The following is a 19,204-nucleotide window of genomic DNA, read 5'->3' on the forward strand; positions in this document are numbered from 1 at the left end:
CGAATAGAACGCACAAGTATCTTCTGCTGATTAAAATTATACACGGCATGCCTATATTCTGTGTGCAACCGCGGGTGAATCTGCAGGCGAGACGCTACGTTACAGTGTCAGCGGCTGAGCCCCATAATATTTTCCAGTCTCTATATTTTTAAACATCTATTTATTTATAGTCATAGACAATGACAAAGGGAGTAACAAGTATGACATATCACAAAGGATGGTACAAAGCTATAAGAACTGACATTGAGAACTTAATTAAATAACATTGGTATTATATGACCTCATATACGGCAATAACAGACCGGCTGATACCACTGAGGTCAAACCTGGCAAACTAGTCATACATGTAAGTTACATCCATAGAGGATATCAAAATGTGAACACAGGCCCTGACTCAGAGCCGGACGCTCAGACAGAGCGCTCGCTCTGAATCAGGGCCGTCCCTCCTCCTTTTTGGAGCGGCGTCCTGGCCGCTGCCATAGCTGTGGATGACCACCCACAGCTATAGCGAGCGGCCAAAATGATGGTCGCGATGGTCAAGACCATCACGACCATCGGGCTTGCGACGAGACCCTTGCGGTAGGGTCTCGCTGCCGCAAGCCCTGGAGTGCTTTTGGCTCTATCAGAGCCAAAAGCACTCCCACTGACATCACTAGTGATGTCAGTGGGGCCGGCCCCAGATGGTAGGCGTTCCCATGGGAACGCCTCCATCTGGGCAGCCACGCCCCCGGCACGCCCACAAAAGGGGGCGTGCTGTCAATCACCATCGACAGCATGCCCCCTTTGGTGCAAGACCCATAACGACGCTATTCGGGTCTCGCGCATGCGCACGACGGAGCCGCCTCCATTGTGCGCATGCGCACTTGGGCAACATCGACCCGCTTGCGAGCGCTCAGCGCTCGCGAGCGGGTCTGAATCAGGCCCACAGTGTAATAAACTGCATTTATAGTAACCACTCTAAAATATATTAAAGCAAAATATATAAATAAAATAAAATAAACAAAAGGGAAACGGGTGGAAAGTAAAGTCAGAAGGGAAGAAAGGGGGGGGGAGAAGGAAAACATGATATAGAATAATATGAGTGTTCTATTTCGCTAATTTAGGGGGCTGGAATTAACATATGAGGCATATTTTCCAGCCTCTATTTAAAAAAAAAAAAAAAAATCAAAGGCAATTTTTTACCTTCATGGATAAGTCTACAGAAGCTCTGTTACCATGTAATACAGCAGTACACACGGGCAGCATGTGCCGTATTAATTCAGGAACAGATATCCATAACCAATAAGGCATCACTAGACGAGCCTGATTCAGAGGTGGTCGCATCATCATTGTCGCAAGCAGTTGGAAGATGTTTTAAGTCAGCATATGCGTCTAAGTCGCACTGTGCATGTATCGTGATGGTGCTCATACATAGATGTACGCATCAAGAACCAACTAAAAGCAGTGTATGTATAGGCAGTGTATGGGGCTTTGTTGGGCAGTGACTGGCTGGTAACAGGGGGCTGGCTAATCAGATGCGTGCCGATGTTGTGTCTTATGGGAGTGTCATGGGTGTGTCGCTGAAAGCGGTTACATACAGAGACGTACAGCTATTCACATGGCCGTACTGACATGGAGGAGCTGCACCTGCCATAGGGCTGGTGCAAGTTTCGATGGTGCGACTGATGTTGCGCCAGATGCACAGATGGTAATGCAGCATCTACAGACGCTGCAAATGAGCGTCTCAGTCCTTGCACATTAAAACACACAACTTTACACCAGGGACGAGCTTTGTAGCTGCATTAGCTTAAAGAGGCAGCGCAACTATGGCAAAAGCCGCACAGATGGACTGTGGGCCTGATTCAGTAGGGATCGCTATTTTGCTAATGTGCACACTAATATCAGTGGCGATATGCAAATGCATGCTATACTCAGTGTAGCACTGCGATCACAGCCTCACATAAGGACGCCCACTTCCCCTTACACATATCCGTAATACTTAGCAGAATAGTGAAACCATCAGTACAATCGAGTACTATCGGACCCATACATACTCTTGCACAAGCCCTGACCTTATTCAGAAATTGCTAACAGCCACACACGTTATGAGTCCTCACCCTGCTTATGGCTACACAGTGGATAATTTGCGCACGCCCATGCAACGGCATTCAGATGCACTGGCACGCCAGCATTCGCCCGACCACCCCCCCGTCACCACCCACAAATGGCACTGCCTGTCAATCACTCTGCTATGGGTCTGCGTAGCTTCTGCGATTGCATTCCCGATCACAGCGTCTGGTTCGCGCACGCGCACTTTGATGCGTACGGACAAGCAGTCTGAATTAATTGCCCCATTGCGTGCATATTAGCAACTGCGATCCTTGCTGAATCGGACCCTATGTCTCTATAGCACAATAATACTATCTTACCAATCTTACCAGTTTGTTTGCTCTCTTTATCTCCCTTTTCACAGATTCGATATCAAGTTCACCGAATAAATCTTCTGAGTACGTCTCCTTTGAAACCACCATAGGCGAAAAGAGCTGAAAAAAGACAAATAGCACTGCTAGAGAACAAGTTACTTTTACTTTGTTACTGTGCTAAATGCTTAACGGTAATAAAAGTGAGAGACATTATAGCTGAACTATGACAACAAGGTCTGCATTCAATTCTGGGGGATGAGGTCCAGAAACAATCATCCCTGAGAATTAGAGAACTGTAATGATGGAGTAAGAGAAGAAATCTGCAATGGTCATCAAATGCTGAAGATACAGTGGGAACCTCAAGGTCATCGTAGCTAACTAGGCACCACTGGGGGAGGTTAATGTTAGGCACCCCCCCCTCAGGAGGGTTAGCTTTAGGGTGCGGGAAAGGGGGTTTTGGGTCAGGTACCACTGGGGGGAGGTTAGGGTTAGACACCCGCAAGAGAACAGCCACCGGTATTTCTATCCCATTCTGATTAGCCCAGTGATGTAGTATTGTGCACAGATTAAAGCGGATTACTGATTCCTGGAATGTGGTTAAATTATCTGGTATTATTAAATATCACATCAGCAAGTGAGCCATACCCCTTAAACATTTATAGTGAGACTTCTCCTAGCAGTCAATGGCAGGTGATTGATATGTATCTGCTCGGCTTTGAGACCTCGCTCTGCATAATTCCATCTCCCTGGTGGATAATGCCGTGTAACAACCGGATCTGCTTTTTGATCTCACTCTGCACGTTTACATTTAACCGTTTGAAATTGCCGTTTACTGACCAGATTTGTCTTCTGACCTCATTATGCATAGACATCTTCTGCATGCACCTGCGATCAGAGTACAGCCACCGGAGAGGCTGCTTCACATCGCCATCACGACCATCATCGCGATGGTTGCTGCCAGGCTGCGTAAGTCAAAGTTTAACCAGCCTGGCGGGCTCCTGGCCGCTTATGTGGTCAGGAAATGTGCGTCCTATGATGTAGACCCTCACCTCGGCACCCGCAAACGACTGCAGCCTGTTAATCAAGCTGAGGCTCATGGTGCCTTGCAAGCATGATCGCAGGACCCATTTTCAACATGCGCAGAGGCCCCACCATCGGATATGTACGTAAACTATCAGGTTTACGTACATAACTGAATCATGCCCTATATACAGTCAGGTGCAGAAATATTGGGACATTGACAGAATTTTCATATTTTGGCCTCTATTCACCACCACAATGGCTTTGAAATGAAACAAACAAGATATGCTTTAACTGCAGACTTTCAGATTTAATTTGAGGGTAATTACATCCAAATCGGGTGAACGGTGTAGAAATTACAACAGTTTCAATATGTGCCTCCCACTTTTTAAGGGGCCAAAAGTAATGGGACTATCAACTCAAAAGCTATTTCATGGACAGGTGTGGGCTATTCCCTTGTTATTTCATTATCAATTCAATTTTCATATTTTGGCCTCTATTCACCGCCACAATGGTTTTGAAATGAAACAAACAAGATGTGCTTTAACTGCAGACTTTCAGATTTAATTTGAGGGTAATTACATCCAAATCAGGTGAACGGTGTAGGAATTACAACGGTTTCTTTATGTGCCTCCCACTTTTTAAGGGGCCAAAAGTAATGGGACAACCTAAACAATCCTAAATCTAACTTTCACTTATTAATACTTTGTTGCAAATCCTTTGCAGGTAATTACAGCCTGAAGTCTGGAACGCATAAACATCACCAGACGCTGGGTTTCATTCCTGGTGATGCTCTGCCAGGCCTCTACTGCAAATGTCTTCAGTTCCTGCTTGTTCTTGGGGCATTTTCCCTTCAGTTTTGTCTTCATCAAGTGAAATGCATGCTCAATCGATTCAGGTTGGGGGACTGACTTGGCCATTGCATAACATTCCACTTTTTAGCCTTAAAAAACTCTTTGGTTGCTATTGCAGTATGCTTCGGGTCATTGTCCGTCTGCACTGTGAAGCGCCGTCCAATGAGTTCTAAAGCATTTGACTGAATATGAGCATATAATATTGCCCAAAACACTTCAGAATTCATTCTGCTGCTTTTGTCAACAGTCACATCATCAATAAATACAAGGGAACCAGTTCCATTGGCAGCCATACATGCCCATGCCATGACACTACCACCACCATGCTTCACTGATGAGGTGGTATGTTTTGGATCATGAGCAGTTCCTTTCCTTCTCCATACTCTTCTCTTCCCATCACTCTGGACAGGGGTGGATTGAGATGGAAAACCAGCCCAGGAAATTTATGGAAGCAGCCCTAATAGGTGCGGGGTCTGTTGAGGGGGTGGCGTCTGTCTAGGGGGCCGGGATCCCTTCTCATAGGGTCTGATTCTGAGATGGACACAGTAGCAGCTGTCCTTGTATCTTTTTATGCAGTTTCGTCTGTGAGTTTAGGATATAAACACAATGCCCTTCCCTGGGGTATAGCCATGCGTTCGAATATACAAGTACTGAGACACTGTCAGTGTCTAAGATGTACTAATAATCACGGTACTGCTGCAATTGTTATCGGTTCAACTCACATGGGGATATTTTTATCTTTAATGAAAATATCCCCACTATGGGCCTGATTCAGACCCGCTCGCGAGCGCTATGTGCTCGCAAGCGGGTAGATGGTGGCCCAGTGCGCATGCGCACGACGGAGCCGGCTCCATTGTGCGCATGCGCGAGACCCAGATAGCAACGGGCAAACCGTCGCTCCGGGTCTCGTACCGAAGGGGGCGTGCTGTCGATGTTGAGTGACAGCACACCCCCTTTGGTGGGCGGGCCGGGGGCGTGGCTGCCCAGACGGAGGTGTTCCCATGGGAAAGCTTACCGTCTGGGGCCGGCCCCACTGACATCACAAGTGATGTCAGTGGGAGTGCTTTCGGCTCTGTTAGAGCCGAAAGCACTCTTGGGCTTGCGGCAACGAGACCCTACCACAAGGGTCTCGTCGCAAGCCCGATGGTCGCGATGGTATTGACCATCGCGACCATCATCATGGCCACTTATTATAGCTGTGGGTAGTCACCCACAGCTATGCGAGTGGCCAGGAGGCCGTTCTGAAAAACCAGAGGGCCGGCCCTGATTCAGAGCGAGCGCTCTGTCAGAGTGTCCGGCTCTGAATCAGGCCCAATGTACCAAGGGGAGCTCGCGGGGACAGAGGTTGTGGTAACCACTGTCCCTGCAAGTTGTATCCCCAGCAAATTTTGGAAGTCTTTCACAGAAGTGAATGACTTCACCGGGGGAAGCTGACACTGCGCATGCGTACAGCGTAAGCTTCCAGAGCTGGCTGGAGGCTGCGAGGGAGAGATCAAAAGATCTCTCTCCTGCCCCTGAAGTCCCCATTGGCTTACAGCGGTTTACACCATCTGAAGATGGTATGAACTACCGGGGCTAAACTCTGAGTAGTATCGCTTTTTGGAGTTTAGAACATAGGGCTCAGACCGTAGTCCCCATTGATAATAATGGGGACTGCGATCTGCAGCGCTAATTAGCACTTTGCTGGAGATTTCTGTGAAATCACCTGCATTGTGCTTTTAGTACAATACATAATATTATGCATCAAACAGCTTGATACATAGGCCACTAAGTCTTTAGACAACCTCCTGTAACTATCTAGGAATACCCAACACATTTCTAAAACACTTCTTGGTCCATGCGTCTAAATCCGCACTGCAACTCAGACCTATGCGCAGATGCCAAACAATGCACAAGAAAAAAAATAAAATACATTGGCCCCCACAGGAAAAAAACAAAAACACATTGCCCCCACAAGAAATACATAAAAACACATGAGCCTCAATAATAAAAAAATAAAATACACACTGGCCCCCGCAGAATAAAACAAATACATTGGCCCCCACAAGAAAAAAAAAGACATTTACCCGCACAAAAAAAATAAGACATCATTGTCCCCACTGGATAAACAAACACACTGGCACCTACCAAAATGGCAGTGTCTAGATGCCCTTCACAGAGAGGACCCTGACGCCATCAGTTACTGTCCAATGTACAGTAATTCCCTACTATTCACGTGGACATAGAGGGAGAATATAAACCTGTGGCGAGCGAACCAAGCCCACGAGGGGACAAATTTCTTTGTTTGGTGGCCTTTATGGACATGGAACCGCACTACCGCCTTCACCTCACCTTACAATGTAGGGGAAATAAACTCAGCCCTACAGAAATCAATAACACAATGGCCCCACGGGGAAAAAAAAACCATTAACCCCCACAGGAAAAAAATAAAAACACAGATCAGGTGCAAGCTTGGAGTAGTAGTAGTGTGGGGATAGGCAGTGAGTAGAAGTAGTGTGGGGGCAGGCAGGGAGTAGTAGTGTGGGGCAGGCAGGGAGAAGTAGTAGTGTGGGGCAGGTGGGGAGTAGTAGTAGTGTGGGGCAGGCGGGGAGTAGTAGTGTGGGCAGGGAGTAGTAGTAGTAGTATGGGGCAGGCGGGGAGTAGTAGTGTGGGCAGGGAGTAGCAGTAGAATGGGGCAGGCAGGGAGTAGTAGTAGTGTGGGGCAGGCAGGGAGTAGTAGTAGTGTGGGGCAGGCAGGAAGTAGTAGTAGTGTGGGGCAGGCAGGGAGTAGTAGTAGTGTGGGGCAGGCAGGAAGTAGTAGTAGTGGGGGGCAGGCAGGGAGTAGTAGTAGTGTGGGGCAAGCAGGGAGTATTAGTAGTGTGGGCAGGGAGTAGTAGCAGTGGGAGCAGACAGGGAGTAGTAGTAGAGTGGGGCAGGCGGGGAGTAGTAATAGTGTGGGGCAGGGAGTAGTAGCAGTGGGAGCAGACAGGGAGTAGTAGTAGAGTGGGGCAGGCGGGGAGTAGTAATAGTGTGGGGCAGGGAGTAGTAGCAGTGGGAGCAGACAGGGAGTAGTAGTAGTGTGGGGCAGGTGGGAAGTAGTAATAGTGTGGGGCAGGGAGTAATAGTAGTGTGGGCAGACAGGGAGTAGTAGTAGTGTGGGGCAGGCGGGAGTAGTAACAGTGTGGGGCAGGGAGTAGTAGTAGTGTGAGGCAGGCAGGGAGAAGTAGTATTTCAAAACAGGGGACAGATGGGAGTAATAATGGAAAGCAGGGCAGGATGGGAGTAGTAGATTGGAGTAGTGGGCAGCATTGGAGTAGTGAGCAGGATTGGAGTAGTGAGCAGGATTGGAGTAGTAGTGGGAAGCTGGTAGGATAGGAGTAGGTCACCTCAGCTCATGGGTCCTGGCCATCGTCCCTTTCTCTGCACTGACAGCTGCCTCACAGCCAGAGTAAGCCCCTGCCATTCGTGTCCTGCACCGCTCCTCCGGCTGCCATCCGTGTCCTGCACCGCTCCTCCGGCTGCCATTCGTGTCCTGCACCGCTCCTCCGGCTGCCATCCGTGTTCTGCTGCCTACTCCTCCATCCCAGGCTGACTGACAACTGCATACACCCCGCCCCCCTGCATGGTCCCGCCCCCTGGCTCATGTCCCGGAGCCTTGATCCGACATCAGACGGAGCTGACGGCGGGAAGCGGAGGATGAGGAAGGGAAGGAGGGGACACCGGCACAGTCATTAGGGTGCCCGGAGCTTCAGGTTTATGTTCCATAGCGAAACGGAAACCACGGAAGCGCTGCAGCTGGCAGTCAGTGCCAGTCCGACTGGCAGAATAGGCCAGCCCAGCAAAGGGGTTTAGGGGTCGGCCCAGCGGGAACTTTCCCGCTGTCCCGTCGGCCCAATCCGCCCCTGACTCTGGTACAAGTTGATCTTTGTCTCATCTGTCCATAGGATGTTGTTCCAGAACTGTAATGGCTTTTTTAGATGTTGTTTGGCAAACTCTAATCTGGTCTTCCTGTTTTTGAGGCTCACCAATGGTTTACATCTTGTGGCGCACCCTCTATATTCACTCTTGTGAAGTCTTCTCTTGATTGTTGACTTTGACACATATACACCTACCTCCTGGAGAGTGTTCTTGATTTGGCCAACTGTTGTGAAGGGGTTTTTCTTCACCAGGGAAATAATTCTTCTGTCATCCATCACAGTTGTTTTCCGAAGTCTTCCGGGTCTTTTGGTGTTGCTGAGCTCTCCGATGCGATCTTTCTTTTTAAGAATGTTCCAAACAGTTGATTTGGCCACACCTAATGTTTTTGCTATCTCTCTGATGGGTTTGTTTTGATTTTTCAGCCTAATGATGGCTTGATTCACTGATAGTGACAGCACTTTGGATCTCATATTGAGAGTCGACAGCAACTGATTCCAAATGTAAATGTCACACCTAGAATCAATTCCAGACCTTTTACCTGCTTAATTGATAATGAAATAACGAGGTAATAGCCCACACCTGTCCATGAAATAGCTTTTGAGTTGATAGTCCCATTACTTTTGGCCCCTTAAAAAGTGGGAGGCACATATAGAAACCGTTGTAATTCCTACACCGTTCACCTGATTTGGATGTAATTACCCTCAAATTAAATCTGAAAGTCTGCAGTTAAAGCACATCTTGTTTGTTTCATTTCAAAGCCATTGTGGTGGTGAATAGAGGCCAAAATATGAAAATTCTGTCAATGTCCCAATATTTATGCACCTGACTGTACATATTTTATGTATATTTTGGGTATCTGTTGAGACACATAAAGTGACATTTCCTTTGTGGAGATATTTTGCAATAACGCTCTGACCGCACTGTTGCAAAACATCTACACAATGTGAGAACTTCTTTATATATTTGTCTTTGTTATTTATTGTGTAATATTTTATTGCTTCAGACGTGTCCTTTTATAAGTTTTATATCCTCTTTATTTTGCTGAAACACTACCTTACACTTTATATATTTGCACAGCTTTGTTATAGATTAGAGTTTAACCCCTTTTAACACAGGGCCTGATTCAGAGATGTACGCTAATGCGACCGCAACTGCGTCTCCGTACACAACGCAGTTGCAAAAATATGCTAATGTTAGCAAAGATCACCCGAGCATAAAGACGCCCACTGGCTTCTCACCTGCGTACAACTACGCATACCTACTTAAACATCGGTACCATCGAAGTACATCGGTGGCCATTTTACCCTTGCGGCAGGCCAGGGAGCTTTTCTGCCACGCAGAGCAAGCGTATGCAATTGTAGTGGCTAATTTATGCACACCCACGTAACGGCGTTCAAACAGCCAGGCACGCTTGCTTTTCACAAACCACCCCCTGTCAACACCCCCAAATGGTCACTTTCTGTCAATCAATCTACAATGGGCCTCTGTGGTCTGCGTGAATGCACAGCGAATGCACTGCTGCCTTCGCGCACCCGCACTTCGATGCATACGCAAGCGCAATAGCAAATAATCACTCAATCTGCGTGCAAATTGCAGTTGCGTTTATCTCTGAATCAGGCCCACTGTGCCTTAATAACCAATATTCATGTATTGTAAATACTGTGGCACAGGATTGAACACGGTAGTTAACTTATGTATTTTGTATAAACAAACAAATAAATATTACTAATTTCAATCCACAAAAATGGATGTTTCAATATTTTGTGTCTCAAAAAAACGAGTTAGACTTCATAGGGCCTGATTAAGAGATGGACGCTAATAGCCTCTCTGCTGCGTCTTTGGATGCAGCAGTGATGCTACAATATGCTAATGCAGCAGGAGGTGTCTGAACAAAAAAGACGCCTTCTGTCAGCATCACATATCCGAGTGGTGCATCCGAAGATGCGGCATCGAATCACCATCACTTACTCAGAATGGGCGATGGAACTCCTCTGCCGAGGCCAGGAAATCTGCATCGGAAGATGCAGACCCTGGCCTCTGCACTCCCACAAAACGGAGGTGTCAAGCTTCTATTTTGGGAAATGGTGTCAGTCGCCGCCTATTCCCTGCCCTCAAACGGCTGCACTCTGCCATTCATGCTAAGGTTTCCAGGCAGGCTTGGACTGGCCAACAGGGTTACAGGTGAAATTCCAGTGGGGCCCACCCCCTCCTCTAGGTATCATGTTCCAGACTGTATGCTGAATTGTACATTGTTACTCTATTATAGAGTCCGTTACCTTGTGGAGCAGGACCACTCATAAACGTTGTTTCTTGGTTTGATTCTATAGAAGCTACACCCAGAGCTGGCCCTAGTCAAATTAGTGCGTTAGGCAAGATTTTTGTGGTGCCCTCTTCCCCGTAACAGAGCTGCAACTAGGGGGGCTAAGGGGGCACGTGCCCCGGGCGCTGGACTTGAGGGGGCGACGAGGAGAGGCTGCCAAGGTGGGGCAGCCCCAGGTAGTTGCACTTTAGGGTTTGGGGCACACGCTGGGACATGCAGGCAGTCGTCTGCAGCTCGGCCTTGAGAGACACAACGCGACCATCAGTTTAATGTGACGCCGGTCGCAAGCCAATCAGAGCTTATGGACCGGCAGCGAATCAGCAGTGCCTGCCGGTCCGCGAGCTCCAATTAGAATGACAGTGGCGCTGATCAATCCCCAGCATGTGGCATCTCCGTCTCGTCCCGCGCCACCCGTGCTCACCCACCATGCAGCCCTGGCAGGTAATAGGAGGGAGCTGGCTTACTGAGACATCCCATTTTAATGTGAAAGTCATATTTTAATAGTGTTTCATCTGTCAGTTCTGGGGGGGGCTGCTGTCACTGGGCGGCATTATCGTGGCATAATGTGTAAGGGGCCTTACTGTGACATAATGTGTAGTAAGGGGCATTACTGTGGCATATTAACGTGTTTCAAGGGGCATTACTGTGGCATAATGTGTTGTAAGGGGCATTACTATGTCACAAAACCATACATCCTTTATGTGCTCTATGTTAGTTTTTTTTATCGGGGGGGCGGGGGGGGCGCCAATTTACTGTCTTGCCCCAGCTGACAGAAATCCTACTTTCGGCCCTGCCCGTAAGATCCTGAAAAGGGTACAGCAAGAAGCGGGTGGCGGACCCACTTTTCCAGTCTCAGGCTGGCAGGCCGCAACTGTGTGTGATGATTGCTGGAGGCGGAGCCCAGAGCCGTGAGGTGTGACTCACTACTTCGAGCTCCGCAAAGGCCCATGGTGCAGCAGCCTCCAGTGACCATTACCTAAAGTCCTGAATGAGCCTCTGCCCATGCGCAAAAACTCATTCTGAATGTGTGACCCCTCAGAGCTGGTTTGATGCTAACCACTAACCACCGTCCAGGTGCTCCGCCCCTGGAAACTGCCATTGGCTGTTCTACCGCTGTCCGCTCACTGTTTGCTGCTGCCATGCTGTCAGCTGATCTCCGATCGTGGATGATGTCCAGCAGCAGTAGCCGCTGTCAGAGTCTCTGCCCAGCTGGCAGCAGGTGCCCCGGCCTTGCCTGCACCAAACCTCTAAGCTCTAGGCGGACCTTGGATGCCCCTAAGCATTCCAAATGCCCTAGGCATTTGCTTAATTTGTCTATGCCTAGGGCCGGCTCTGGCTACACCAAGATTTTCCTAATGGTTAGCCAAGCATCTGTAGTGGCTGGCCACACTCTCCCTGGCTGATGACCACACCCTTTAAGTATGGGCCCCTATCACTGTATTCCCCCCAGTGGGCCCTTTATGCCTCAGACCGATACTGTGTCCAGGGCACTGCGACAAGGGTCACAGTGGCATTGCGGCACATGCGCACTGCAGAACAGCGCATGCGCAGTCCACCCCGCCATCGGACTTGTACGCAAACCATCACATAGAAATGTGAATCAGGCCCATAGTTCCTTCTTTTTCCAAAGTTATTTGCTATTGCTTTCATTCAGAGCACACAATCAGAGCCGTAACTAGACTTTTTGGTGCCCTGTGTCAGAAAGAGCCTTGGTGCCCCCACCCCTATTTTTCAAATAGGGATATAAGAAGCGCACTCAAAAAAGTACCATGGCCTCATGGGGAAGGGTCATGGAAGAGATAGGGGAGGCCAGGAGATGCTGGGGATAAAAGAAGAGGAAGCTACAAGAATGATAATAAACAGAAAATTGACAGGCCCAAACAGCCGTGCCCTGTGCCATGGCACTGGTCACACTACCCTAGTTACTGCTCTGCACACAATGTACCAGGGTTCGAACATTTGTGCTAACCTCCTGTCACAACTCTCAGATGAATTATGGATGCGGCACATATTTAGGGAGTTGACTAGACCTATGCCTGAGGCGCGGAGTCTAATGTGCCGGCTGTATTCACCAGGGAGCCTCGCAAGAAGGTATGGACTTGGCCGCGTCCGACACACAGGTCGCGGCCCTCAGGATAGGTTCCCTTATACAGGTGCTGGTAAATTCTGGACACAGTGGAGGAGACTCATAGCGTAGTCGACAGGCCGGGACTAGACGGTACCATGGAGCAGGTGAAAGCAGGTCACCGGAAATAGCCAGTCAAATCCAGATATCAGATGCAGTACCAGGGGTCAGGCTAAATCAGGGTCACAAACGAAGCCAAGGTCAGAATCAGGTAACGGAGTATCACAGGTACGCTGGAGTATGCTGAATGAGCCTAATCTCTGGCACTTGTCTGGTGCCAGAGACTTACTCTTTTAGGGAGAAGTCCAATTCTAGCGCCAAACGTGACTACATGTTTGGCCCGCCTGTCCCTTTAAATTATTTTCAGGTCAGAGCGCGCGCTCCTAAGCGAGCCGCGGCCGCCTGCACTGAAGAGGGAGACCTGGAGGTGACGTCACAGCAGCGGGCGCCGGGGACTCTCCGCTGGAGGTTCCAGTGCTGCCGGACCCGGTAAGTACAAGCCGGTGTCCGGAGCATTGTGACACCTCCTCTAAGGATTCCGTCTCCAGCACTGGAGAATAACACAAATATAGTCCTTCTTTTGCACCGCCACTGTAGAATAAGGCCGATTCAGACCTGCTCACTGCTGAAGGCAGCTCGCAGTTCTGAAGGGCATTTTTTTTTTTCAGCCCGGCCTCCTGGCCGCTCACCAAGCTGTGGGTGACCACCAACAGGTTTAGCGAGTGGCCAGGTGATGGTCACGATGGTCAAGACCATCGCGACCATCGGGGCTTGCGACGAGACCCTTGTGGTAGGGTCTCGTCTGCTGCAAGCCCCAGTGAACTTCTAATAGAGCTGGAAGCTCACCACTGACATCACTCGTGATGTCAGTGGGGCCGCCCCCAAACGGCAGGCGTTCCTTTGGGAACGCCTCTGTTTGGCCAGCCACCCCCTTCCCGACCCACCTACCAAACGGGATGAGCTGTCGATCAACATCGACAGCCGCCCCTTTTGGATGCGAGCGATTTCTCGCTCGCGCGTGCGCACTGCCCGGCCATAGACCCGCTTGTGAGCGAGTCTGAATCAGGCCCTTCTCTTGTGCTCTCCTTCCTCCACCTGCCCCCATAGCAGCCCATTGCCTCTCACCTACTCTGTCCCCTCTTTCTTTATACCTGCTTCCTCTTTGCCCACTTTTTCTACCTGTTCCTCTCATCTGGTACCAACCACTCCTTCCTCAAGCATGCCCTTGTCTCACCCATACTCAAAAAACCCTCTCTTGACCCAGATTCTCTATCGTTCTACCACATCTCTCCTCCCTTTTGCCTACAAGGACCTTCAGCAGCTTGTCTATCACTACCACAACACTTTCCTCTCCTCCCACTATGACCTGTATTATTATTATTATTATCAATAACATTTACTTATACAGGATATTGTGTTACATTTGGGAACAAAACAGTAATACAACAAGACTGGGTAATAACAGACAGATAGAGGTAATGTAGCCCACGTTGATCTGTTTTTAATGGTGCCATCACGGTCCCATCCCCACTGCACAATGCAACATACTGCACCTTTGACTACTGAATATTTGACAAGTATAGGTTATCATATTCTATGACTTAATCATTACTTAATGCCTGCTTAATAACTTAATAATGCCTGCTGCAGGGTAACTATCTCTTGAGACCCATTTGGCCTAAATATTCATTAGAATCATGTCTTTCTTGGCTTTTTGGGGGGGCTTCGGAGGGTACAGGTTCTAAAATGTATCAGCTATCACAGTGGTTCTCAAACTTGGTCCTCAGGACCCCACACAGGTCACGTTTTCCAGGTCACCCAGCAGGTGCACAGGTGTATTCATTACTCACTGACACATTTTGAAAGATCCACAGGTGAAGCTAATTAATTCACTTGTGATTGTGAAGAGACCTAGAAAACATGCACTGTGTGGGGTCCTAAGGACCAAGTTTGAGAACCTGTGAGCTATCACAATTAGCTTCAGCATTTTTGTTTGCAGCTAGAGGAGCATAACTGTCTGTTTCTAATTCACATTATACAGTAGCTTCTGGCTAACAGAGGCTGCAGACAATGCCATGCTTTTTTGAAAGGACACTTTAAAACATCCTATTGTAATCAGTCCATCATTGGATCTGATACAAGATGGTAATGCATGGTGTCTTGTGTTCCAGCACTATTTCACCCTTACCATAAATCCTAACACTGGAGGTCTTGCCAGCCAGACAAGGGCATGGCCATAGTACATTGGCTTTATGCCCCATGCTGTGGAGACACCTGCTCCATAGCGTGTGGCAAAAACCCTTCAGTGATGATCGCTCACAGGACAGTCCTCAAAAAAAAATCAGGACTGTCACACCAATAGCAGGACGATAGTCTGGTATGCTCTTACAGCCCCTCGGCGGTGGGAAGTTTCACAGCTGTTTCAGATGACGGAAACCCTTGCAACCTGTGATGCTTCCCACTATTTGTGGGCAAAACAATGAGGGAAGCTGGTACCAATACTATCAAATTAAGGGCTCACTACTAGGACAGAAGGTGGAAACGTATATAAGCAATTTTGCATGCTGCTTGCTGGTCCTTGGTTCTGATCTTTGTGAAACATTATTGGAGAACATGATTTGATCTACAAGAGAGTAACCACCAATGTACAGTATGCAGTAAATGTTACTAGATGACATGCCTTCTGACTAACAAAGTACAAGTTTCACATATCTATTTTCTGCTAACTTGCTTTGTTCTAAGAATTTAGGACCACCTTGCTACAGCTACTGTACACCTACTGCAACATAAGTTGGATGTAAGATCCATCCAGCTCTATAAGACTAACAAATGCGCCAGGTTTGAGCCAGGAAAAAATCGTAGCAAAAGTGCTTGATAAATGCTAGGAGTAACAAAATCTTTAAGGCACATATCCACTAGAAGACTTTAAAACGACTACACGATTACGACATTGTAATTGTGCAGTCGTTGGTCAGTCTGTGCTGTGCCTACACTGAACAAGCAGTCGTTCAGTCCAGGCTCATCCATCATCTCCTAACATGTTCATCCTGACGTTATCGTCAGGTTGTACAGCCTGTTTGCCCGATGATAGACATCTAAAATTGACCAGCGGGAGCGCACATCGCTGGTCGTTTTAGACATTTTAGTGAATGATTTGCAAATGATGATTGAACGATATCGTTATTGTTCAATTTCATCGTCTAGTGGATGTGTGCCTTTAAGATGCAGCATGACAGTGTTAGTAATGAATGCTTAAATCACATTATCCAATTTATACACAATATAATATTGTAATGAAGTGTCATATACATAAGACAGAAAAATATCTGAATAGTATTATTAGCAAATGCAAAACCACATTTATCATGTATTAAATACAGACACAAGTACAAATTAATACAAATTAAATTAAATGAAAAACGGTTGTTCTACCCTTCAACGATAAATGGGAAACTTATCTCTGGCAATGGACCATGGCTGTGATTTCCTATAATATAGCAACCATACTAATGACTTGGAATCGGTATAAAATCCTGATGGACAGGATGCCGGCTGCCAGTACACTAACAGCGGCATCCCAATGGTTCAAATCCAAACAGGGGAACGGTAAGTAATGTTCCCGTATCCTATTTACCCCCTAACCCTACTTTCCTGTACCCTAATACTAACCCTCCCTACCCCACACCCTAACCCTCCTGGTAAGTACCTAACCCTAACCCTCCCCCCTTAGTGCCTAACCCTAAATCCCCCCCTCCTCAGTGATGCCTGAACCTAACCCCTCTGTCCAGAGCCTAACCCTAACCTCCCCCCTCCCGCAGCCTAACGCTAACTCCCCCCGGGGCGCCTAAACCATCGTCCCCCCGCGGCTGATACTTACCTTTACCCGGTGTCCTTATGATTGGGATGCCATCTGTCGGCATCTCGAGTCATGTCGGGATTTCGCTGCCGGTGTTGTCTCGGCGATCGGGATTCCGATGCTGGGGTTCCGGCAGACGGCATCCCGCTTGTCGGGATCCTCACCGCATCCCTAATGACTTCTATACTATAAGTGAGAGAGGTGCAATCAGTCAGTCAAAAGTGAATGGCAATCTTCATCAGCTTCATGGGAATTTTGGACAGGGGTTGAGCACCTGCGAGAGATACACTTCCTGACAGGCGCATATGCTTCTGTATACAGGCCTGCCTTGGTAGAATTCACGTCAAAACACCATTACTGTATTTGACCTACATTTAACAATTCCTTACCACCCCCATTCCAGTGTAGGAGGTTGTGATCATAAACTGTAGCTAAATCTGCATACGGATACAAGCATGAGCCTTTTCTGTGTGCATGCGTGCTGCAAGAAATGTATGTTTTGTGCAATTAAAGCATTCATACACCTATCTTGGTATGCAGTCATGATGTTGGCGGTTGGACATGCCGACATTAATGATGTTAATATGGCAATATCATTAATGTCGACACCTGCATATTGTCAACATTGACAGAATACTAACATCAGAAATATCAACATTATCATGAACCAGGAGGGTTAGGATTAACACGAGGGTTAGGGACAGAGTTAAAACATAACTATGATGTCGACAGGCTAATAACGTTGACGTAACATGTTAAACATCGACGTGGTCAATGCCGACAATACCACACCTTTCCATCTCTACATGAGCCCCTATGTGCTCACTGGGTTACAGTACCATCTTGTTACAGTGAGTGTGGAGACCATGGCGTTGGTGGGAAAGCACTGCAGTCAGTAGTCTTTCAAAGGTGCAGGGAACTGCCTTTGAGATACCCCCTTTATTTTGAGCTTGAAGTGTACGATACCAAAGCTAGGGAAGGGGATGGGATCCTAGCGTCACAAGTGGGTTTTGGTATGGCTATGGCTGACACTAGCAGTCCTGCTTTCTTTGCCATCATGTTTTTAACTCTGTTAAATAAAGCTGTGACCTCTTTTTGTATGTCTTTAATTGAAGCGAAGGCTTTTTATGGGGGTTGTAAAAGGGGGAGGGGAAGGTGTAAAGCATTAGGCGGTATCTACACAGTAAAAACAAACATATGTCCAACTTATTTAGGAAATAATGCCAGTACCCTAGAGCACACCAATATCCATAAGATACAATCTGTGTAGAGGTGGACAACCCATACTTACCTACTCACCTGGAATCCCGCGATTCATGGGATTATGCTGTGGTGAGGGAGGGGCTTAATGACAGAGAGCATCCACCCCCGCCCTCTCAGTGGCCGCTGCAACTCCTCTCCAGGCTTCTCTCAGAGAGGAGTTAGAAAGAGTAGGGGAGTATGGGACAACCCCTAACTGCATTCTGTTTTCTGAGGATTTCCCTCAAACTATTGTTCATAAATAAGCTCTTACATGTGTAGATTATATGCATTGTGCTTCTTACAACAACGGGGGAAAAAAAAAACAATCTACAAAGCCTTAAGCTGCATACACACGGGACGATTAGCTCCATGAGCAACGTCATCCCATGTGTCCCCGGCAGGGGTGTGCTCAGTGCCAGGCACCCTCCCTCATCCCCGAACATGTTCAACCTGACAATATTGTCAGGTTGGACAGGTGGTTCGGGCTATGAGCAATAACGACCAACTACAAATGGGAGCGCACATTGGTCATTATCGTTCGTTTTGGGGCAGAAACTGAACGATATTTTGTACGACTGTGTACACACCTTTAGTCACACATATGCCAATTATGTTTGACTTCATTAAACTGGTTTATATGAATTGAAACTGGTTTCAATTGATATAGGTTTGTATTATGGGCCTGATTCAGAGATTTATGCATTGCCCGCCGCTGCTGCCTTTCTGTACAGAGCGGGCTTGCGAAATTATGCTGACTCAACCACCATTTTGTGCACAGAGGTGCCCGCCTCCGGCGTCTCACATCCGCCGCTTATGTACAAGTGCAAAAACATCGGTGGCAAATGTAACCTGTGAACAAGCCTATGCCGTCTCAGAATGAGTGTCTCACCTATGACGCCGAGCAGTGGCGGTTCTAGGGGCGTGATAACAGGGCCGTCGCCCGGAGCGCTGGCCTCTAGAGGGCGCCACTCAGTCCCCAGGAGTGAAAAAAAAAAAACCCCAGCGCCTGTCCCCCCCCCCGCTAGCCGCTGCAAGGAGGCTCCATTTGCCGGGCGCCCACTGATATTTGTTATCAGCAGGCACCCGGCTCCCTCCCTGCAACACCAGCCGAAAGCTTCCGGCAGAGACTGATCACTATGGGAGGGACGTCATGACGTCTCTCCTATACATTCGAGGAGCCGGAGCTCACTCCTGAGCTCCAGCTCCCGCAGAGAGCACTATGGGAGAGATGTCATGACGTCCCTCCCATAGATCCGTGGTGGAGCTGCGGTCGGACCTGAAGGCAGCGGACGCAGGAGCGGGGCTTAAGGTAAGTATTGTGTTTGTATTTTAATTGCATTTTTTTTCAGAAGCACCAGCACTGGGGGCATGGCTATAGGGGGGCATGGCTATAGGGGGGCATTATTACTGGGGGCATGGCTATAGGGGGGCATTACTACTGGGGGCATGGCTATAGGGGGGCATGGCTATAGGGGTCATTACTACTGG

The 19,204-nt window shown here is 48.1% G+C and overlaps 1 protein-coding gene across 3 annotated transcripts in view; it reads right to left on the reverse strand.

The window, feature by feature from the left end:
* PHF11 (PHD finger protein 11) overlaps positions 1 to 19,204 on the reverse strand; it is a 119,452-nt gene that overhangs the window by 97,171 nt on the left and 3,077 nt on the right. For all 3 annotated transcript variants that reach the window (XM_088469105.1, XM_088469103.1, XM_088469104.1), the window contains exon 2: positions 2,418 to 2,522. In XM_088469105.1, coding sequence (XP_088325231.1) covers positions 2,418 to 2,522 — 105 coding nt within the window. The remainder of the gene's footprint in view (positions 1 to 2,417; positions 2,523 to 19,204) is intronic.

Source organism: Taudactylus pleione, unplaced genomic scaffold (genome assembly GCF_031769625.1).
Source record: "Taudactylus pleione unplaced genomic scaffold, aTauple2 ptg000089l, whole genome shotgun sequence".
In the NCBI taxonomy this organism is placed as follows: domain Eukaryota; kingdom Metazoa; phylum Chordata; class Amphibia; order Anura; family Myobatrachidae; genus Taudactylus; species Taudactylus pleione.